Genomic DNA, 24,889 nt, shown 5'->3' with positions numbered 1-24,889 from the left:
TATAAAGAGGCCGTTTTGCAGCTAAATGCATCAGATGATAGGTATATTGAGCGTTTGATTCAAAGTATATGTGCCCTGGTCCGATTTGCAAGATTATCTGACCAAGAGATCCTTGGACGCCTTATGGCTGTGGTTGCAGCAGAAAAGGTACTGGTAATCTTAATCCTCGACACACATGCTATTTTCTTCTAGTGTTCCCCTTGCTGCTCTGAAATGGTTTCTTTTGATCCTTGTGTTAAATCAACATTTTTGTCTGTACAGTGAGTCAGGTAGCATGTTATCATACCTTAATCTGTTGCCGCACAATGAACCTCCCAGCTGCACTGTAAATTTCATGCCTTTCTTTGCTAGTTAATATGGCTGTGAGCTAACCAAGATTATGAGCTAAAGGGTAGGAACTTTAATTTTCTGTATCTTTCAGCCTCACAGGGCGTTGTGAAAGTTTCATCTAATCACTTCAATATGCAGTCCATTTTGTTTTTACCAAATGTTATATTGATAGAAGGGAGGGAAGAGATTTGATATATGGATATGGAAATATGCTATCTCTTGCAGGTTCCTTATATATCCGAAGGTCTTGATGCTATTATATTTACAGCTGATGGAGATGAGTCAGGCATTAAATAACACTTACAAGCAGCCCACAGTGAATTTGGTTTTGTCAACCAAGAGTGTTTTCAAGGTTGTAAGGCTCACATATCTCTTTCATATAATTATTCATCTTTTGACAGCCCCCTCCAATGAGGCCATTCTCTTTTGCTGAATGCTAGTATTAGTATGATCTAATTTATTATCAGAGCGAGATTCAAGACAAGTTTATCTTGGCGGGTTTAGTTCTAACCGCAATTATTTGATGATAATCATAATTTTTGTTTGAGAAATTTGACCGAAGTGCTACGCACAACAACAACAACAACCTAGTATAATCCCACTAGTAGGGTCTGGGGAGGGTAGTGTGTACGCAGACCTTACTCCTACCCTGAGGTAGAGAGGCTGTTTCCGATAGACCCTCGGCTCCCACCCTCCAAGAACTCCCCACCTTGCTCTTGGGGTGACTCGAACTCACAATCTCTTGGTTGGAAGTGAACGGTGCTCACCACTAGAGCAACCCCCTCTTATATATTGTTACTATTGTTACATATTATTAAATATTTATATAATATTCAAATTCAAATTTAAAAATCTTATCGATTAAAGTTACTATGAGACAAAATTCAACTTTAACGTCTTATCTTTCAAACGATTAAAAGAATATAGTATTTTTAAAAGATATTATCAAATTGCACGATTTACCTCTCTAAAAATTAATTATCAATAAACTCCATCAATACTGTTATTTGAAATATTACTCCTCCTAAGTAAATATAAAATTGCTTTCAAATAGCAAAATAATAAAAGTTTGATAATTTTGAGAGACATAGAACTAAAATATAAATACCTATGTTAGATGTTCCTAAAAGATATAAATTTGGCTACTCCAACGATACTCATTTTTTTGATATTCCCAATTAGTAAATATGTGATATTTTGATTCATTATTTTGAATTATTCAATCTTCATATAGGTGAATAAAACTTTAATCATTCATTTGTTAGAGAAATTTGACAAGATTCTTCCTATGATCTTGCTAAATATAACAATATTAGTTATTTTCAAGAGCTTATATATTTTATAATTTTTATTTTATAATTATTTATATAGACTCCTAAAATTAGTAAGAACTAAAATAAATGAATAGAGGAAAAGCTATTTAATGCCCCAAAGTTATTCTTTCTTAACCCTAAACGTTATTTTTCCATTTCTAAAAGTTTACATGAAAGCAAAATCCTTGCCCTTTTTGGTTTTCAGAAATTTTTAAAACTTTCTAGCTTCTTTAAAGCTCTCTATCATAAGAGTGAAAAATTCCTTATATCAGTATAATACTAATTATCATAAATTTTGTTAATGCTTTTAAATAATTGGAAGCAATGACGGTTTATTTTAAGCATGGAAAGCGGCAAGTCGATTCTCCATAAGCAGTAACCGTGGAAAATATCGAAATTCTTAGGTTTTCTTCGTTTGTAGTTCTGACCCTCTTTTTTCTACTGCTTGTTATCCTTCGCTATATGAACAAACTGATATACAAGGAGTCCTTTGTGGGAATTCTTCATTGGTTCTTTCTGTCCTTTGTCAGTTTCTGGAATTAACTTTGTTTGAAAGAGCATTTGAAATTCTTGATGTAGATTGGAAGTATAGTCAAATCTGAAGGTACCCGTGGACTGGAGGATTGCTTTTGGAGGTATATTCTAAAAGGGTTCATGTTATTTTATTTATCATTTTTCAATGGATAAATCATGGATTGGAAAGCCACGGAACACAAACGAATACCTGCTTGGTTTGGATAAATTTCTTGATTTTGCGTTTAAGAATGCGGCTGTGGAAGATACAATTAGATGCCCATGTCCTAAATGTGGCTTTGGCAAGTGGCAAACTAGAGAGATAGTGCAGGATCATTTGATTTGTAAGCCATTCCCTCAAAATTATATTATTTGGAATCTTCATGGTGAGAAACTGGTAGTAGAGCCTTCTGGAGATAGAGATGTTATGCAAGAGATGGTTCACCCAGAAAATCCAATAGAAACAATGATTAATGATGCATTTGGGCACTATAGGCACCAAGCGGCTGATGTAGGGATATCTCAACCATTGGACTCAAATGAAATATCAAATGAGGGGCATAGGGAGGATTCTGGTGACTTTCATGATTTTCTCAAAGATGGAAGTGAAACACTGTATGAAGGCAGCAAGTTCACAAAGCTAGAGTTTTTAATAAAATTGTATCATATAAAGGTCTATTGTGGATTAAGTGACAAGGCAATGACTATGATACTAGATTTGTTGAGAGATGCATTTGAAGATGCAAAGTTACCTCTTTCCTTTTATGAGGCCAAAAAAACCATTAGCAAACTTGGCCTTGACTATACCAAGATACCTGCATGTCCAAATAATTGTATGCTATACTGGGAAGGTGATTCAGAATTGGAAGCATGTAAGCATTGTGGTACATCTAAATGGAATCCTAACAAGAAAAAAAAAGCAAGCTGCAAAGGTTTTGCGTTATTTTCCATTGAAACCAAGATTGCAACGATTATTTATGTGTTGTAAGACTGCTGAACATATGAGATGGCATGCTTCAGGCAATAATGATGATGGGTTGATGAGGCATCCAAGGGATGGTGAGGCATGGAAGGCATTCGATCGGACTCATTCTGGATTTGCTTCGGATCCTCGAAACGTTCGCTTAGGCCTTGCTAGTGATGGTTTCAGTCCTTTTGGAACAATGAGTACTACCTATAGTATTTGGCCAGTCTTCTTGATTCCATACAATCTACCTCCTTGGATGTGTATGAAGCACACCTCCTTCATCTTATCAATGATCATTCCAGGGAAGCACATGCCTGGAAATAATATAGATATGTACTTACAACCCCTCGTGAAGGAATTACGCGAGTTATGGAATGATGGTGTAGAAACGTTTGACTCATCATTGAATGAAAATTTTAGAATGCATGTAGCTCTTATGTGGACAATCAGTGACTTTCCTGGATTAGGTATCTTATCTGGCTGGAACACACATACTGGTTTTGCCTGCCCAACTTGTAACTTTGACACAGAACCTTGTCGTCTTCGTCATAGTAAAAAGTGGTGCTTTATGGGCTATCGACGTTTTCTAAGAAGAAATCACAGGTTTAGGTTGAACCGAGTACGCTTTAATGGAAGTACAGAGGAGCGAAATCCACCATTAAAATTGTCGGGGTCTGCCATTTTGAGACAAATCGAAGAAGGGAGAGGAGCAGAGTTGAATTGTAGAGGGAAAAGATCTAGACGAGCAACTAAGCAATGGAACAAGAGAAGTATATTCTTTGAACTTCCTTATTGGAAATCTAATTTGTTGCGTCATAATCTAGACTTTATGCATATCGAAAAAAATATATGTGACAATATCATATATACGCTGCTCCATGATAAATCGAAATCAAAAGATAATATTAATGCCCGAAAGGATCTAAGAGAAATGGGCATAAGGCGTGATCTTTGGCCGGATGATAGTGGGAAATATTACCTTGCTGTGTTTTCACTTATGACTGATAACAAAAAGAAGCTGGACACTAAAAAGTCGTTCCTTACAACTTTGAAGAATATTAAAGTACCAGATGGCTACTCAAGTAACATTTCTAGCTGTGTTGATTTGGTACAGAAAAAGATTTTTGGCTTGAAAAGTCATGATTGCCATATTATTTTAGAGCAATTGCTACCATTGGCAATCCGCAATGTGTTGCCCGACCATGTAGTTGCAGTTTTGGTGGACTTCTGCTCATTTTTCAGAACCCTTTCTACCAAAACCTTGAATGTTTCAGAGCTTGATAAGCTCCAAGAGCGCATTGAAAGCACACTTTGCCACCTAGAGATACTATTTCCTCCAACATTCTTTACAGTAATGGTTCATTTGTCTGTCCATCTAGCAGAGGAAGCAAAACTCGGAGGTCCAGTGCATTATCGAAACATGTATCCCATCGAGAGGTAAAACATTAACATTTCTAATTTGAAGATACTTGCATTCTGGTCACTTGAATTAGTTTGTACACTTATGGCATATTATTTTTGTAGGGAGTTGGGACATTTTAAGTCCTTTGTACGGAATAAATCACAACTAGAGGGTTGTATAGCTGAGGGTTACTTAGCTGAAGAGTCTCTTACCTTTTGTTCTCGGTATATTGAGGATATTGAGACAAAATTCAATAGACCTAGGCGTGTTCGTGATGACCCAAATGTCACTGAGCCTTCTGGAACGTCCTCTATATTTCCTCAATTAGGTAAACCTGCATCAGCTTCGATTACATTCCATTTAACTGATATGCAGAAACTACAAGCTCATCGATATGTGCTTTTGAATTGTGCAATAGTCACGCCATTTGTGGAGTGAGTAACTCATACAAACTTTATATTCTTTATCATTGTAATGTTTGAGCAGGCTAGTCTTTTTCTTTAACATTAATTTAATTATTTCATATAGTGAGTTTAGATAGTACATAAGGAGGAGTTCAAGAAGAAGACCTTCACCTATAGAGATAGAGAGGAGAGTTAATAAAGAGTTTGTTGATTGGTTCCAAAAGCGGGTGAGTAAGTAATCATCAGTTATTGTTTACATTTGGTTTGAATGAGCAAACTTCACTAAGACAATTTTGTTTTGATTTAGATTATGAATCCAGACACAATAGATACAATGTCTATTGATCTAAAATTTCTCGCACGAGGTCCATCGGTAGTTGCAAGACGTTTTACTGCATATAACATCAATGGGTCCAAATTTTGAACTTTGGCTCGAGAAGAAGGTCTAAGAACACAGAATAGTGGAGTTTTCTTAACTTCTAAAACATCATGTGTTGCAAGTAGTATTGACGGAAATTTAACGCAAGCAGAGTTACCATATTATGGGAAGTTAGAAGATATTCTTGAGATTAATTATTATGGTCGATTCAAGGTTGTTCTTTTCAAATGTAGATGGGCTGATACTGCTCGAGATAGAGGGTATAAAAAGGATCGTTGGAACTTAAATTGTGTTAATTTTGATAGATTGATTCATACTGGTGAACGTGAAGAACATGAGCCTTACATCGAAGCATCTCAAGCACAAATGGTGTACTATGTGGATGATGTTGTCAATAAAGGGTGGAGTGTTGCTATGCATCTAAAGCCAAGAAATCTATATGATATGGGAGAAGAAGTACTGGAAGATGAAGTATATGAGAATGAACCATACCAAGAGCAAGAACTCGAACAGCTTTTTGGTGATGGTGATGAGTATGTACAACTAGCTACAGACCATATAATTGATGATGTAGTAGAGACAAATGTTGCTACTAACTTAGCAGCTGGTACATACATGTTTGAATAGAAATTTTATTTAATATGTTACTTTACCCGAAGGTAATAGTATTGCATAAGTAAGTAGTGTTTATTTTATTTATTTGATGTATAAGTATATTTAGAATGTCATTCATATTTGGTTTGAAAGCATATTTAGAAATGATAAGGTTAATTCAATCTGTTGTTCCTCACATGGCATCCAAGAAGAAAGGAAAATCGTAAATGTTGGAGGTTGCATTGCTTTGGATCTGGGACCATGGTCAGGTGCTTATAGTGCATCCAAAGCTGCTGTACACTCATTTACTGATACCTTGAGGTATGCTTGTATGCTATAGCTAACTTTGTTTTGGATGGTTTTTCAACTTCAAATTGCAGCCAAGCATACAGCGATTAAATTTTATTACAGGCTCTTAAACTTAGTTATCTTACTTTATCTTTAGTTTTTGGGAGCTTTATTTTTATTAGATTGTCATTATGTATTAGATGTACTGATTTCTTTTCCTTGAACCACATTAATGTTTTTACTTTGTTCTCATCTCATAATTAACGACTCAAACTCCATACTTAAGATTTACTGGAAACCAGATAAGTTTCTCTGGACGTGTTCACCTTCTCGCATGAATGTTACCTTTGCATCGGATGAGGCATCACCTGTCAAACCTCAACTTTAAACGAAATTACTTTTCTGGCATTGTTTTCCTCCTATGATCAAACCTTTTGACTTCATAAGTATCTTTTTCGTTATGCTGAAGAGTTGTCAATAAATCCTCTTATGGAGTAGTTATGTAGAACACATTGTTGGTCAGGTTGCAACATACAAGTCATATGGCTGAAAATAGGAAGCCAAGGTCCAGTATGTTACTTGGTTAGTACCTTGTTTGAGACTAAATCCGACAGAGACCGTGTTATAGGCTGATAGCATCACATGGAGGTATAGTTGTGCCCTTTACTACCAGTTACCCGGTCAAATCAGGTTGTGCACCTTGATTCTTATAACATATTAGCTGCATAGTTCACAGTATTGTTGAATTTTTCTGAGTAGTGATATTCCTGTTGGAAAGTTTATTTTACTCCTAAATCTGCAGCCTAAAGTGTTGTCAAAAGCTCGCATAAAGCATGCTTAGGTGCTGAAGCTAGGCACAAAATAGGCTTATCTTAAAGAGGCGAACTAAACAATAAAGATTTTTTATAATGTTTTATCCACATAACGTTGTTATTTACTTGTTCTTATTCTTCCTCTCGAGTCGAGGGTCTTTCGGAAACAGTCTCTCTGCCCTCCATAGTAGGGGTAGGGTCTGCGTATACATTACCCTCCGCAGACCCCACTTGTGGGATCCCACTAGATTGTTGTTGTATTCATATTTGATTCACCTTTTTATATTTGATTCACCTCTTTTTAATCTGTGGTATTCATATTTGTTTGCCATAAGAGGATCTCTTGGAAAAAAGATGAAAGTATTGAAAGAACTGAGAGAGAGTAAGGGACAAAAAATAATAGTTGGAAGAACAAATTTGTTATCATGTTAGATGGTATTACCCGCTAGAGGAATCAATGGGAGGGCGGAGAAAGTTTCATGGAGCAAAGGAATTATTGTTGTCGGACCACTACGATGTTCGAATTTCCCACAATATAGTAGGAAAATGCAATGTTCATTCTTTTAGGAACTATACTAAGCTTGAAAATGTTGGTCCGGAGGATTACTACTGCCGGTTCAAGTATAAAACGACAACTAGAGCTTTTGTGCCAGATATGGTTCCAATGTAAGTGTATGAAATTCCGCATGGTTGCTGATTGAAGTCGAGTAATGTTCTTTATGCTCATAATTCTTTTTTGTTGCTCTGAAGGTATTGCAAATGCGAGATGCCATATAATCCGGATGAGTTTATGGTAAACAATATTGATGAGAATAGTCAAGTAAATTGGATCACTTGGTCTTTCTCTTCTCTTCTCAATCTCTGTATTTGGGCTACGGAAAGACTAATTTTTATGGCAAGGATATAACTTAGAGTCTTAGACAACCAAATTAAAAGAAAAGGCCATTTTGGTAAGTTGATAGTGTATCTAGAATCTAGATTAGCTTGGCTTTAGTTGTTCTCCTATGCAATGTAGATAAGTACATTTTGGTGCTTTTAACCCCTTAGAAGATTAAAATTGGGTTCACAATGACTTATGCTGATATGGTCGTCTTGTATAGTGCAAGATAGACCGCCCAAATTGTAGATATTTAATTGCTTGAAAAACGTGAAATGGTAAAATGGAGGACACGATCTGCTATTACCAGTGATGTTGCTTGCTTTTCCCAATCAATTTCTTGACACAGTTTCTCCTCCTCCTTATGTACTTTATCTTGCCTTGACCATATTCTTATCTTGCTTTTTGACATCTTCCTGTTTCTGTTGTTCAGAGTGTGACTCCTGCAGTACTTCTCAGGTTTCTGCGCGAGCATCGATCAGAATGGGTAGACAATGATATTGATGCCTACGCAGCTGCAGCTATTAAAGTTGGTCCTTGCAGCCTACCTGGGGCCCGAGTCTGTAATTTTGGGGGTCAAGTGATACTTCCACTGGCACACACAGCTGAACATGAAGAGGCAAGTGTTCTAGATCCTATTTAAATCAATGTGGGCATGCCTAAAATTATTCCTTTATGTCTTCTTTGGATAATATGGGATGGATTCCTCATCATTAATGTTGACCCCAACCTCTTTTATGCTCAGTAGTTGCTGGAGGTCATCAAGTTGGAAGGAGTTTGCCATTCTCCAGAAGATGTTATAATGCCAAGAGATATGTTCCTACTGCAAGTAAGTTCTATTTCTGCACATGGATTTTGTTCTTTTGTAGAGAATCTTAACTGGATCTAACAAAGCTCGTACCTCTATATAAGAGACAGACTTGTACAAGATTGAGAAGCTTAACTTAATGGTTTGAGAAACTTCAGTTTTACTCTGGCTCTGGACAACCGTCCAGTACCAAAAGGAAATTTATTATAGATACCATATGCTCCTATGCTGTTTTCCTGAGCTTTCGAAACATGAAAGTTACCATGCATCATCTTTAGTATCACAAGTCTGCTCATATCCAAGTGTTGAGCATATGGATTCTTGATAGCTATGTTATGATGCTGCAAGATTTGACTGAACTGATCTATTGGTCAAACTTGCATTGGATGATGAATATGCTGGGTTAAACTGCCTGTTTTTGACTCTAAACAGTTTTTAACTCATGTTCTGTGCTTTTGGCAGATGTGCAGTGGAATGGATGAAAATGCTGTTGGCACCTGTGCTGAATTGTGTGGAGTGCAAGGAGAGGTACGCATCAATTCATCTTTTTGCTTAAGTTGCTGATTTCAAAAATTAATTACTTACATTAATTTCCTCTCCGTTGAAGATTGGAAAACCAACAAATAAATTGTAGTGAACATGAAATAGGACATAAAAAGAGTTCTCTTAACAGTTGGGCCAACTCTGCTCTGCCTTCTTAGAGAGTTCTATTACTTTATTAGTTTTCAGTTATCTTTAAGAATCGGACATTTCTTCTTAACTCTAGTGCAATGTTTTTCTTGCATATTTTTCTTCACTATTCACTATGTGCAATATACATTGAAGAGCACTGGAAAGTCCCGGCTGATCTTTGCACTATGATTGTTTTGTGTAAAGCACTAAATATTAAGTAAAGGGGTAGTTTCATTTGTATCAACTTATCTAAAAAGAAGAACAAGAAATTGCCGTGTCATTTTCTTAGTTTCCAACATGATAAATTCAGAGGCCTATCTAAAGGTTCTGTGCATACATAAAAGACTTCCATATCTCAAATGATCTAGCCATATAGTATATAATATGTTAAGAGTTTCTGAAGACACAACTGTACCTTGGAGGCTGATCTGATTGGTTAAACCAAAACACATCTGTGTCCATTATACATTGCATGCTTTTATTTCTTACAATTCGTTTCATGCTTGTTTGAGTAATAGCAATGAGACTTCCATATCTCAAATGATCTAGCCATATTGTATATAATCTGTTAAGAGTCATTGTTCTGAAGACACAACTGTACCTTGGAGGCTGATCTGATTGGTTAAACCAAAACACATCTGTGTCCATTATACATTGCATGCTTTTATTTCTTACAATTCGTTCCTTTAGTCTTTTGTAGGCATCATCTAGCCTGTGTGGGCATGACTATTGAACAAAATAAACATCTAGATCACTATGTTTGTTCCGATTGTGAGATGTGGCCATGCTGTGAGTAGGTGGATTCCATTGACAATGATGGAGTTCTTGTTTTTTGATGTTGATAGAGTGTTGAGGGGTGGTGGCTATTTATGGTTGGATCATTTCTTTAGTAAAAAGGCAGATCTTGAGAAGGTTTTCCAACCCCTGATTTGAAAATTGAACTACAAGAAGGTGAAGTGGGCAGTAGCAAATAAGAATGATGCTAGTGGTGTGAAGAATGGGGAGGTTTACTTAGCTCTTCTTCAGAAGCCTGTTTCAAGATGATACTCTATTACAGGTACCGTCTTAGTCTCTCTGGAAATGAGATTATACATAGTTATAGTTGCGCTGGAGTTAGAAATATTGCTAGTAGTGATAGATCTAAGGTAGTTTAGTATGAATTTTGGTTTTGGCACTCAATTAATGATAGCACCAATAGAGTGTCATAATTAGAATCTCCTTGCTTGTCTCTGAGGAGCTAAATTATGTCCAAATAATGCTAGTTCAAAATTTGCTTTGCTTTATTCTTTACTGAAAATGTTATATTTGTAGAAGTAAATATGGACCTTCACCGGGGCACATTTTGTATTTGCAAGAAGAAATTAATGGTTTTGCTTCACTGATTACAACTTGATACACTGATTACAAAATTATCTAGCACATTCATTTTCTTCTTTTCTTGTACAGTTTGCATACATTCACAAGGAAAGATGTCATGACAGATACTGTTGAAGACACTCTTTTAACTTTTGGAATGTAACTCTTTGATACAAAAGAGTCTATACCATTTGCATAACACTCTTCTGCACTTTCTGATAATGCATTGGCTGTCATCTGTGATTAAGGTAAATGAGTTTCATCAGTAAGCAGCAACAGAAAATTGACTGAAAAGAAAGGATGGTGGCAGAAATAAACTGCCACTATTGTTTTTAGAACACTAATATTATATTGTAGCAGTTATAAACCCCCACATAGCTTTTGTTTTTTTAAAAAAATATTTAAATCATATTTTGGGGGTTTATAAATCCCACAGTATCTTTTTTGAACTATTATGATCATATTAATGGGGTTTTGTAAACCCTCGCATTATTCTTTTTACATGTCGAAATCATATCGCGGGGGTTTTAAACTAGCACTAATTGTCTTTCAAAAGCCCCCACATAACTTGTTTTTAAAAAAATATTTAAATTATATTTTGGGGGTTTTTAAACCCCCACAATATTTTTTTTGAACCATTATGATCATATTGAGAGGGTTTATAAACCCTTACAATATTTTTTTTTAACACATCGAAATCATATTGCGGGGGTTTTAAACTAGCACTAATTGTCTTTCAAAACCCCCACATAGCTTTTGTTTTTTAAAAATATTTAAATTATATTTTGGAGGTTTTTAAACTCCCACAATATCTTTTCTGAACCATTGTGATCATATTGAGGGGGTTTATAAACCCTTGCAATATATTTTTTTTGACACATCAAAATTATATTGCGGGGATTTTAAACTAGCACTAATTATCTTTCAAAACCCCCACAAATTAAAAATTCATTTTGTGGCGGTTGTCATGGAGGTTTTAGAAAGCCGACGCAATAATGCTCGTGGCAAAGGTAACTGTGGCACTTCTAGAAACCGCCAAAATTCTTTTTGTGGGGGTCAAAAACTGTCACAATTTGACCAAAAACCCCCCACAAAGTAAGTGTTTTCTTGTAAATGTGATCAATCTTCTCATAAAAACAATTATGAGGATCAGAAAAGCATGTGGTCCACGTGATATTCACAGAGGTGTTTTGGCGTATCTGGGAGATAGTCGAGGATGATAGCTTACCGAACTATTTAATGCTATACTACGAAATAGTAGAATGCTCACGAGTGGATAAAGACTAACTATGATTTATAAATATTAGGACTTAGGAGATATTTAAAGTTGTGTGAATTATCGTGACATTAAACTTACACTACTAAAAATATGGTCTTTCCCGAAACAAGCTTAATGGCGGACCTTGTCGGTACTTTCTCCGGTTTACTTTAAGTAATTTTTTGACTTTTTTGTGGTCTGATCCACACAATATTTGATTTTTTCAAATATCAAGAAAGAATTAATTTTTTTTTTTCAAAGTTGCCCTTGGAGTAAAGAACCTAGGAGTATTTGTTGTATTTCCAATGAACAAATTAAGGTTAATATGATCAATTACATTATTAATTAACACTAAAAAATAAATTTCTTAAGGGAAAAAGCTTATTATTGCCCTTGTACGTACTATAGTAAATAGTATATGTTTGTCCTCCGTTTTATTTTACGTCCAAAATCCACCCTACCTTTAACGAAGTAAGTGGAATTGTCCTTAACCCTAAGAGATGGTCAATGTAGCACCTGACCCCACAATGTTTTTACCACATAGGATCCAAGTCAGCTATCCATTAATTTTTAGCCTAGTTTGTAACGACCCATTTCACTCCACTGGAAACGAGCTCAAAAATAGAGCAACGTATTATCCATCAACCAACCAACAAACTGAATTTCCAAACTTGAAACAGAGATGAGTGATAGCACCGGTGAATCCAAACAACTTCATAAAGGGTCACAAAATTCTCCAGCGGCGAACGCAGGTGGCCTCAAAACGTTGTGCTTTTTTTATAATCATTCAATCAGATAGAGACTTAGGAAAAACTATACCCACAATTTATTAAAGCACAAGATTAGAATGCACGTCCAAACTACTATATCAAGAACACAATTGAAAATTTAGTAAAAATAATTTCAACCATCAAAGATGTAGCATGTGACAAACAAGATCAATCGAGAAAATCATGGGCCAAGAGACGGAGAAACAGTGAAAGTGTGAGCGACACCAAATCATGGATAATCACAAGCAATCGACAAAGCATACCAATTTCACAACAGAAAAATCACACCAATACGCTAAAGAGCGACGTCCAAAACAACAGGGTCGCCGAAAACTTAGCAGTCACCGGAGTTCGTGTATTCCGGCCAGATTAAGAGAAAGAAAGGCCACCAAATGACATACCAAAGTTAACTTCCGAAGATGGCATTGCTACCACGGCGATAAACATCGTAACAACATTAAAAGCACACAAGGAGTCGCTGGAGAAATGCTCAGACAGCCGAAAGTTCATAAAGGTCGTCGGAATTGCGTTTTTCGGCTAAAATTCGGTGGTCACGATCTGGTAGCTGAGCTTAAAGATTACTTCCGGAGGCCGTTGTTATGAACAAAGAAAGACCAACCGGAGCGGACTCGTAGGTGTTATTTCCGTCCAGATTTCGACTAAAGCTCCAGTGATCTTTACCGGTCACATCCGACCAGATCCAAGGGTTTTGGATGGACCTTCAACGAGATGGAGTTTTCCAGTGATAGAGGTTCCACCATTTTGGTCGCTACTTTTGTCATAACTCAAGGAGAAAGAAAGAGAAGGGGAATAGTTTAGTGGAGACTAGGCTAAGAATTAATGGAAAGCTGACTTGCATCCTATGTGTCAAAAAATTAGCGAAAGTGAAACGGAGGACAAAGTTTACAATAGTATATGGGTAATAATGAACTTTTTTTCATTCAAATTACTTAAAGTGGACCGAGGGGAGTATTGTTTACCGATGGCAAAATACATAGGTTATCCCCTGAGTTATAGATCAAATCCCTGTTACACACTTTTTACGGACGAAAATTACCTTACACACTCAATATTTCCAAAGTGTTCCCGAGAGACACCACTTTTTTCTTGACCAGTTTTTCAAACATATGTTATTAATATCATGCACCAATCATACAACGACACGTGTCATTGACTTAAAAAAAGAAAAAAAGAAAAAGAAAAACAAACCCACCCAAGTTTTTTTTTAAAAAGGCAAAAATGAAAAGGAACCCATCTCCGCTTCATCGTGCCTTAAAGCTCTTCAGCTCATATCTCTGCCTTCATCAACATTTCTCTTTCATCCTTCATCCATTAACATACACATTCAAGAAAAAATCATAGATAGACGAAAAATATAACCCAATTTTCACCGTCTCACCACTATTACTCACCTTCCACAGCCTTCTCGTTATTTCCATTGCCGCCGACCACCCAAAAAAAAACCCAAACATCCACCTTACAATTCAAACAAAAGAATTAGAAGCCCTAATCAATTGCTCTTACGTTCTGATGTATTTATTTTCTGGTTTTTTTTAGATATAACAAGTGGGTCTCCATGGCTGCCCATTGAAAAGGAAAATGAGAAGAGAAGATTTTTCTACATTGTTCTTCCAATCTCACTTGAAGATTTCATTACAAATTCTTCTACACTGTTAAAGATTTCTTCCTGAATCGATTTTTTCAGATATTTTTCCTTGATCTGTTACAATTTTAACAGATTTCTTAATTGAAAGTGGATAAAATGGATAGTAAACATCTGTATTATCTCCAATTTGAACCAAATTACTTTAGAAAAATAAAAAAGGAAGATATTGGAAAAGGATAAAAAGAAAATCCATTTAACCGTTGGATAAGTTTTATTAAATCTGGACCCTTCAAATAAAGCATCAGATATACAGTTTTTACAGTTCAGACGCTTTATTTTGTTTGTAAAACACGCACACAGTTTTTACAGTTCAGACGCTTTATTTTGTTTGTAAAACACGCACCTATCACGTAGATAAAGAGGTGTGTCTTAAGTATTTGGTTCATAATTTTCGTCCATAAAAAAAATGCGTAAAATATATTTGGTTCATAATTTTGTTGTAACTCGTGTAGTTTGCCTTTATCGATAAAAAGAATGATAGAGTAGAGACACACGGAAATAGCAAATAATCAAATTATTTTGAAGAAATCGAGGGACTACCGTCAGTCTTTTAGCTCCAATTTTTTCTATCGAGTTTATCGGTAAATTGGACCGCAAAATTTACTGTTTCGTAAATCTACTGACCCAGTTTGTTTCATACTAAAAAATAAAATAAAAAATTATTTTTAAAAAACTGATTGAGTCTGTCGATTTTTTCAATCAAAATGCATTCAACTAATTAATTAAAGAGTTTTTTATTTTTATTTTTATTTCTACACCAACTTAAGAGTTAAGACAGTGGGAAATTGAATCAATTGGTCCTTACGTTCTGGTCCCACAAGTCTTGTATCCACCAATGAGAGAAAGCCTGCTACGTCAACAGGCTCCGAAGTGCGAATATAGCTCTGCGCTTTTTCCGCAAAGGAGAAGACAGCAAAACAAAGAGGACGAAAGGAGCACAAGCTTGTAATGTAAGTCCAGAAAATTACATAATTCTAATCAGAAGATACAAAAGTAGAATGCAGGGAGGCGACAATTCTCTCACCTCATCATTCATCCTTACGACATTAGTCTTCTCCTTTTTCCTCTTTGCCATTGCTGAATCCACCAACAATTCTCAAGGAGTAAATTATTTATCCTTTTCGATTCATTAACTTCTATGCATTTTGATTTGTTCATTAACCAACTCATTTTTCTGGGTAATTGATTTATTTTTTAATTGCTATAATGACAGGTCCGATGTAGCAAAACATGTGTGGCAGAGAACTGTAACTGTACGTCTCTTTCTCTCTTTCAGCTTTTTTCTCATTTATATTCCTTCTTTTTATATGCATAAGAGCTAATCCACTTTTTCTTTGGTTATTTTTTTCAATAGCAATTGGAATTAGATATGGGAAATACTGTGGAGTAGGATGGAGTGGATGTCCAGGGGAGAAACCTTGTGATGATCTAGACACCTGCTGTAAGATTCACGATGAATGTGTAGAGAAAAATGGTACTGTTTATTTTGTGCCTCTTTTTTCATTTTTGTTGAATTTCTCATGATTAATATCATAAAGTTTGTTGCTTTATACTGTACTATTTTGTTTATGCCCTTTCTTGGAGATTTGGTTACTACTTTGAGCTTGACTACGGCTTGTCTGTTTTCATTCGCTTGAATATGAGAGTGAAACCTTAAGTTGTTGAAAATCCGTTGGAATACACATTGTACAAGAATCTGACATGTTGACATTGAAGCTTTGGTTTTATTAGCTGATTTGGACCTCTGCAATAGTTGGCTTGTGATTCATCATTGGTTGATGTGTCACCTAAGGCGGTTATTCAGTGATTTCGAGAACCTTAGTAGAAAATAAGTTGTCAGACTTGGACTATGTAAATATTATCTTATTGACATATTGTAATTAGAACGAATACCATCTTAAAGTGGGATTACTTCAACGAATAGCAAAAGTGAGAATCGATTACTTAAAGAAATAGCATAATAGCAAAACTGCAGAATGCGAGTCTTTGGTCTTTTGAATATACTGTTGTGTGGCTCATATAATAGACATAGTAGGGTCATGTTAGACTCCTGACTTGTAGATAGTCAAGGAAAGGTGTTTTATCTTGACATCTTTGAAATGCATATGAAACTAGCAGATCTGTGGTTTCTGTAAAACTGAAGTCTCAGTTTGAAATACGTGGACTTGGAATTGGACGTGACAATGCAATTTGAAGAATTAACTGTTGATTTAAAAGGCAAGTACTGCATGCAATCACCTTAATCACTTGTCCAAGACAAGAAACTGTCCCTCTGCTTGTATTTCTGCTGAAGCTTAAAAATATGATAGGATTATTACATGCTGAGAGGATATAAAGGCTTACCTGGTGTTAAGCCCTCAATCTTTGACTTGATGGTTAGAATCTAATCTTAGGAGTCCAATTACATCGACCTTTTTTTTTTAGCAAATCATACTACTAGGCGGGTTTCCTAGTCGCTATTTTATTAATAATAAAAAGAAAAAACTACAATGGAAGAGTACAAGTAAGGGGGGCAAAAGTTACAGTAGTGTTGCCTCTATTGCCTTGGCTATACAATCATCCCTGTGCACCTCCATCGCCACATGATGGCAACCTAATGACGGCTGCCGGCAAAGTCTCACGAGGGCGAACAATCTCATAGCCATTTGGATACTTCCCAAAGGCATAGGACATATAGCAAACACATACTGAGCTAGACCTTACTTTACAATTCCTATTGAGGCATGAACAACCTCATCTACTAGCAAGCATGTAAGAAATAAAAACTAAAAAGAACAAGATATTCTATGATCACCACAGAGTTTATAACACACTCTATAAGATATTACATAAGATGATACTAATAAAACGGTAAACTAAGATGATGTAGAAATTAGAATCTTCCCCCTTCTTCTTCAAGCTTGCGAGTTCTTCAACTTGTAACTCATTGTCTTCCTCTTCAACTATCTTCAAAATATCTTCAAACTTCATCACTTCTTCTTGGACCTATTTGATCTTGTGGAGGTGGTAGAGGCAGCTCCTTTTTGCTTAATAACTCTCATTGGAAGTTGCCTAATGACAACTTCTTGTGTGATCTTGCCATCCCAGCTATGTTGCCTCTCAGGTGCCTTCTTCTTGCTTTTGTTGGATCCACTTCTAAGATGTCTAGGTGAAGGATCTCCTTCCCTAGCTACATTGGCAAAGCTTGCATCTAGAAGTTCTTCCTCTTCCCCTTCTTCATAGAAATCTTTCCCCATATCCACACCAAAAGCTTCAGTAGGATTAAATCCGGACACTAAAGCTCCTGGCTCATAGCTCTTGGCCACTATTCCAATAGACTTAGAGATAGTAGCTACTGCCTTCTTATCAAGAGACTTCAAAGTATCCATGTCATGAGAAATAATAGCATGGAGGATATTCGTAGGAGTCAAATTGTACCTTGCAATGGTAGAACTTGTGCTTGCCATGTTTCCAGTAGATAGAGCCTTAGTATTAGGGTCATGTTTTGATGTAGCTGCTACAATTTGCTGCTTCCCGAATGGTACAAAAATAGGTGCATTTGGACTTGATCCTCTCCTCCTTGGCCCACTATCCGTAGAATTAGAAACCTGCTCACTTTGCGCCTTTGCTGCCTCGTCCTTTGATGGAGGAGTTGCTGAAAATTGATCTGCCTCATCGTTACTATCATCTTGGATGCTATCTGCATAATCTTCTTCATCCTCCTCAACTTGATCAGCCCATGTCTTACGATTAACCATAATAGCACTTGTCGCACCTTGTTGCTCCTTAGAACCACTTCCTTCATTTGTGAATGCTTGAGAGAATGAAATCGTACCTGCATTTGCTTTTTGATTGTTACCTTTTGACAGTAGCTGCTGTCCAGAATCAACTGCATGCTCATCATAAGGCTCCATCGATTGGGAAGGGACCTCATGAACTGAGGTATTCAAAGTAACCAATGGTGCCTTAACCTTTGGAGTGGTATGCATCAACATAGCTGCCTGGGAATCCTTTATCATTTTAGCTAATTCTGGATTGGAGATATGAAGTGTTGGCGTAGGTGTAACTGTAGCTGCCACATCTTTTGGATCGTCAACAAGAACAATGTCCTTTGAGACATTTAATGGCGCATCTGTATTTTTTAATAGCTGCTGCTGTTTTCCAGCTTTTGAATCTGCTTCGCCTTCCACCAGTTCCAACCTCTTCCCAGTATCCTTTTCACCATGTTCATGTGCATTAACCAAGGCATCAAAAGAATTAGAACTCCTAAAGTTTTCTGCTGCAACTTCCAGATTTTTATGGCTTGAAGATGCCATTTTGCCAGGTGATCGATTTACAACAGTCCACTCCTTAGCTTTTACCTGTTGCCCAGATTTACCTTGATTGTCTAGCACCTGCCCATCTATGTGCTTACCATCAAAATGCCCCTGTACATTATTGGAATGATGCACTGCTTCTGTACCCTCCTTCCTTGCACCAGTAGCTACATCAATCTTAGTTAAGTCATTACCAGGAGCTTCTTGTTGCACTTTAGGCTGCCCTTGATCTTTAATAATTTGCCCAGCACTTGTTGCACCACACTCAGTCAACTTCCCTTGCTCATCAGGTGTACCAACAGTAGATAACTTGATCATGCTTGGCTTAACAGTCTGCCCATCGTGCTTGCACAATTGTTGCTTCTCCGAAGTTTGTCCAGCTTTGTCTTGAATGTCACGCACCTGCCCAGCTTGTAAGACTGGATTCACAGCATTGTAAATTCTCGCCAAGGCTATAGAAGTAGGAACATCACGTGTAGCAACAGCAGCTGGTTTTTGTCCAGCGATTTCAACCTGCCCTACTACTGCTACTTCTGTTTCAACACCAGAAACAACTGCTATTTTCTGCCCTTGACCTTTAGTATTTTGCCCAGTACCTGTAAAGATAGGATTGGTATTCCCAGACTCAACCTGATCACCTCCTTGATCATTAACAGGTTGCCCAGCTACAGCTAAATCTTGAGATACCCTAATCGATGCTGTTTCAACAGGAACAATAGCATTAAGAGCCTCAACTACTGCTGCTGTTTTTAGCAGCTTATTAGCATCAGATTTTTACTGAACAACAAGGGAATTATCTCCATTATTATTAACTGAATCCACACCTTTTTCTTCACCAAACTTCTGCAATTTTTTAGCATCTAACAATTGCCACAAATCTCCTTGAAATCGATCAGCACTTCCTGCCTCCAATTCCATATCAATTTCGTTACCTCTTTGAGTATTACCACTGGTAGACTTTGTGATCAAACGACAGTTAATCTCCTCATGGGCTTGATGCTTACAAACAGTACAATACGAGCACACATTCTTGATAATGTTTAATAATCTTTCCAGTTTCCTCATCCAGGTAATGCAGCCTGATGCGATTGGGATGCTTGTCCAGCAGGTCAACAATTACTCTAACCCTAGCAGTGGTAGGTCTTGTACGCTCTTGTGTTGCTATATCAATAGCAATGGGCTTCCCCAACGCAGAAGCTATTGACAACAGAGGTATTTTCGCGAACAGGTTTGGCGGCAGATCAGGGAAGGAAACCCAAACTAATGCTTTCGACGTTTCTTCTTTTGGATTAAACCATTGCGACCAAGGGAATGTTCTAAACTGATGCGACTCTCCATTAAACTGGACATACCCTACTGGTTTTGATAGAACAGCTAAATAATCCTCATACAAATCAAACCTTAATAAAAGATGACGATGTGCTCGCAAACCGATCAAACACCTACCTTTAATTCCCAATTGTTGCGGCAGTATGGTTCTAAGTTCTTGAAAATCTGGCGCTCCATATGATAACTTCATCAAAACAGCTTGATGAAGCCCCTCTTCAATGGCAAATTCGTCCAGCTCCTTGAAGGTGAATTGGATTGTAGGTTCTCCATGAACATATTGGATTGGTTTCAAACTAGTTTTGGTTATTGGTTTTGTTACCTGTTTATTTGCGATTACTGAAGCATAGTTGATTGGTTTAGGAGGCTCTCCCACAGCTTGGAGCTGGGGAGAGACGTTGGAAGCCATGGTTGCCCTAGGTTCTCTTCATGTCGCCTGGGAGAGAGGAGAGAGGAGAGAGCGTGGGTACCATTTCATCTTGCACAGCTGGGAATCGAACCAGGGTCTGCACATACATCGACCTGAATTTGATCTGAGCATACTAATTTGATGTGGAATGAATCACATTCAGGTCCTGTATTTTGTATACCACTCAAATGAAAGTCCAAAAGCTCGGATGTACCTTCATAAAATCCTGACATTGGTTGTGTACTTTCTAGAAACAGTTGGAGAGCTCTAAGAACATTGTTACCTTTAAGGTGAAAATGGAGTAATTTGTAATGACCATTTATCTGGCATCACCACTATATTTTGACCACTTAGGAAGCAGTTAAACTATTTCCGAGTAGACAAGAAGGAATCTCAAAACGTTTTGATTGTGATAAGAAAATAAAAACTATAAAGAACACAAACAAGGAAACACTACTGTCTAATGGTTTTCTTCTTTTCTTTTTGTCCTCTTTTGAGATGATTGCCTGAGGAAAAGCATCTGCATACTACTCTTGACATACTATTCAATCTGTTATTTTATTTCTCAAATGGTATAAGATTTCTTGTGAGAAGTTTATGCAATCGCCATCGTTAAAAAGAGAAAATATTGTCATCTACAATTTTCTAGCCATTTTCAGTTCACTTTTCTGGTACTCCAAAAGGTCCACTATCACTTGCAACTTAACCTGTGATTCTCAGTATTTATTTTGCAATTCCAGCGTCTTTTCTGGCTACTAGTTATTTTTCGGCTACCTTCAGTTAACTTTCCTGCAGAACTCTGCCATTCTGATTACTTCTACACTAATTTGTGATACTTTGAGGCTCAATCGATGCTTTTGACTTTAGCCCAAAACTTTTCTGAATTTCATGGTGAGATATTGTATGTCTTTGGGGAATAGATTATTCCGATGACCTTTTCATGCTTCAATAATCAATATCCTCTATGATTATATTGAGTTCCTCCGGTACCATGCACAATAGTCTCAATAAATAGCTTTTGTCACTCAAACTAATAATCCTGTTTACTAAACTGTGATTGGTCATCATATTAGCAAATAAATCTATTGACAAATTAATGCTAACAAACAATAAGAGATTAGTCATGAAATACTAAAGAGAGTGCTAATGGCAGTGGTAAGTAAGTTAATCATACCACATCTAATCACTTGATGCTGTAGAAAGTTTCTCTGTGTCAAATAGGCTTTCCATATGTTGATGATGGAAACTTAGGCAAAGACTCCTGAATTCATGAGCAGGTGCGTCTAGAATATCTCCTCTATGTAATTCTTAAGTGCTTAGACAACATTATCACAGGAATAACACATGCTAGTTTCTTGTTGCACGAAGTTTAACCTATGCCTAAGCATGGTCATCTTACTGAGGCCAAATGGAGTTTTGCTGTGGAACATTCTGTACAAAACTTCCATTTTTGTTTCTGAATTATTGTGCACCACATAGCCTTTCTGATACATTTGGCTCTTGTGATTCTTATATCATTGGCTTGAACATGAGATTATTTGTACGAATGCAGAGTACTCAGTTATTCTTCTAAAACTTGTTCTACTGCATTTCAACTGAGAAATAAAATTCAGTCTTGGTTTAATGATTACTGTACGTCTGAAATGAAACTATAGGCAGTAACCTTTATGCATAAAGTTGGGAGCGGATGACTTCCCTTTCAGCAGCCTATGATGCTACAGAGAAGAAAAATCATGCCTTACGGTTTTTAAACTTTTATTTGTTTGTCTTTTCTGGTGCCCCATAGCACTACAGGATGGGGAGGGGGCTTGGTTCTTGGCGTAGAATCACACATGCTTTGAATCCTTACTGATCAAGTTTCTAAATTTTACCAGAGAAGTGATTCTGTTGGTTAAACTGAACTATAAAATGATTCTAAGCCATAATTCACTTTTGTTAAAATCCTTCTGATGAGGAAGCGCTGAGAAATATTTGATAAAGAAAGAGCAATAAACTCAAAGGGAATATTACGCAGTAGCTTCTTTTGTTGGCATGTATTTCCATGCGAATCTGTAAGCATCCAAGTAATGCCTACCTTCCTGTCCCACATTATTCAGAAAATTGATCATTTTATTCACAAAATGCTTTTTACATCCTAATCATGGCAGTTACACCTGTTAAAGAGAGGAAGAACTTGCAATGGAATATGGTTTGTTTGGTGAACTTTATAGCTCAGTGTCTGATTCAATTGCTTCCAACTTTCAGGTATGACAAACGTTAAATGCCATGAGAAGTTTAAGAGGTGCATAAAAAAAGTTCAGAAGTCTAGGAAAGCTGGGTTTTCCAGAGAGTGCCCCTATGATGTAGCTGTTCCAACGATGGTACAGGGTATGGACATGGCTATTATGTTTAGCCAACTGGGAAACTCAAAGCTTGAACTTTGATCAATTCACTCTGCTAGAAGGATAACATATACTTGAAATATTCATATTAACCATTAGTTGTTTATTCAATTGTACAAACAGGAATATTCATCTCTTTTTAGGAGCTTTGCCTTTTTGAATTGTCCATTTTGTATTAGTGCCAAATACGTAGCTATTCAATTGTAAAGGTTTACCAGTGGAGGTTTCTGTATGATTCGAATAGGTCTCCCAGTCTATAATCTGTTCAGTGAATATGAAAAGGCTTAGTAGGCGTTTGGACATAAAAAATGTGAGATTTGACAAAAAGTTGTTTTTAAAGTTAAGTTGAAAAAAGGTACGTGAATTATGCATATTTGAGACACCTGCAAGTTTTCACTCATGATTTTAAGCATAAAAACAAGAAAGTTGAATGGGGCCAGATTTTAAGTTTTCACTCAAAGATTTTCACCTGGGAATTGTGAGCAATATATCAATCTTCCTATGGTCATCGTCTTGCCTATTAGTGCCAGATTTTAAGTTTGGTGCGGATAGAGATAACCTCGGCGAAGTAGTGACGAGGCTAGGACCAGACTACCAAATAAACCTGTGCAGTTCAAATATATATATATATATATATATATATATATATATATATATTTTTATTTTTTATTTTTTTTTATTTTTTTTATTTTTTTTTATTTTTTATGTTTGCTATATCTAGCGTGGGGCGGGATGGTTGCGGGTTGGAACACTGCTGAAATTTCGTTGCTGACACGTCTGAGCTCTTGGAATATTCTTGATTATTTTTTAACTAAAGGCTCACGGGGAGATTGGCAGCTTTGAGCAGGTTTATTTCCCGGTCATCAGAAAAATGTCGCCGTTTCTTCGCATTGCTCAAAAAGGAAAATAATTTCGAATGGACCCCGGAGTGCCAACAGGCTTTGAGAGATTTGAAAAGGTACTTGTCAAGGCCTCCGTTGCTTTCGAAACTAAAAGAAGGTGAAACGTTGTCAGTTTACCTCGCGGTCTCGGAAGTCGCAGTAAGTGTAGTTTTAGTCCGTGGGGACGAAGATACGCAATCTCTCATTTATTACGTCAGTAAAATTTTGACAGGAGCAGAAACTCGCTACCCACATTTGGAGAAACTGGCCTTAGCTCTCGTAGTCGCCGCTCGGAAGCTAAGGCCCTACTTCCAATGTCACCCGATAGCCGTAGTGACCACTTTCCCTTTGCGGAACATCCTTCACAAACCCGAGCTCTCGGGTATATTGGCCAAATGGGCCATAGAAATGTGTGAGTTCGACATAGAATGTAAACCAAGGACTGCAATTAAGTCACAAGTCTTGGTTGACTTTGTGGCCGATTTTAGTCCGGGATTACTGCCTCTGACAACCAAAGAGGCAGTAATGGTGTCAGAATCGACATCGGGGGTTTGGACCTTATTTATAGACGGAGCTTCCAACGTAAAAGGGTCCGGGCTTGGTATAGTATTAATCACGCCTTCGGGGAAAACCCTAAGGCAAGCCATCAGAACGGTCCTTTTAACTAACAATGAAGCGGAGTATGAGGCTTTAATTGCAGGGCTCAAACTGGCCCGGGGAATGATTCTGAGGTCATCGAAATCAAATGCGACTAACAACTGGTGGTAAATCAGGTCTACGGGATCTTCAAAACCAAAGAGGAGCGCATGCAACAATACGTGGTAAAGGTCCAGGCTCTGTTAGCGCGATTTCGGGAGTGGTCGATTACTCATATCCCGAGGGAAGATAACGCAGAAGTAGACGCATTGGCTAACCTTGGATCATCAACATAAATAAAGGGATCGGAGTCCGAGATGATAGTATAACTGATGAACTCGATCCTGGATACAGATAGCTACTATGAGGTAAATGCGACTAATTTAGTCTGGGACATGAGGAATGAAATCATCGATTATCTCGAGCACGGAAAATTGCTCGAAGACTCCAAAGCGTCCCGGGCGTAGCGCGCCAAAGCAGCGCGATATAACTTCAAGAGAAGCAAACTGTATAGAAAATCTTTCCAAAGCTAACTATGTTATGCGAGAAGTC

General features: G+C 37.1%; 2 protein-coding genes across 2 annotated transcripts; both read left to right on the top strand.

Annotated features, from left to right (window-relative positions):
- The first annotated feature begins 2,322 nt into the window (after nucleotides 1-2,322).
- LOC142168035 (uncharacterized) lies at nucleotides 2,323-8,522 on the top strand. The gene is made up of 8 exons (XM_075228688.1): nucleotides 2,323-3,088; nucleotides 3,177-4,560; nucleotides 4,648-4,959; nucleotides 5,434-5,915; nucleotides 6,172-6,223; nucleotides 7,570-7,668; nucleotides 7,753-7,822; nucleotides 8,313-8,522. Exons 1-8 carry the CDS (start codon nucleotides 2,323-2,325, stop codon nucleotides 8,520-8,522), a joined length of 3,375 nt encoding a protein of 1,124 aa, XP_075084789.1.
- Nucleotides 8,523-15,304: 6,782 nt separating this feature from the next.
- LOC107795063 (putative phospholipase A2 homolog 1) lies at nucleotides 15,305-23,147 on the top strand. The gene is made up of 4 exons (XM_016617627.2): nucleotides 15,305-15,512; nucleotides 15,623-15,662; nucleotides 15,764-15,883; nucleotides 22,684-23,147. The coding sequence occupies exons 1-4, from the start codon at nucleotides 15,408-15,410 to the stop codon at nucleotides 22,860-22,862; spliced, it is 444 nt and encodes a 147-aa protein (XP_016473113.1). The 5' UTR covers nucleotides 15,305-15,407; the 3' UTR covers nucleotides 22,863-23,147.
- The last annotated feature ends 1,742 nt before the right edge of the window (nucleotides 23,148-24,889 follow it).

This window comes from Nicotiana tabacum, chromosome 2 (genome assembly GCF_000715075.1).
Source record: "Nicotiana tabacum cultivar K326 chromosome 2, ASM71507v2, whole genome shotgun sequence".
NCBI classification, from domain to species: Eukaryota; Viridiplantae; Streptophyta; class Magnoliopsida; order Solanales; family Solanaceae; genus Nicotiana; species Nicotiana tabacum.
The sequence above is the reverse complement of the archived record's forward strand: the minus strand, read 5'-3'. Positions and strand labels throughout refer to the sequence as shown.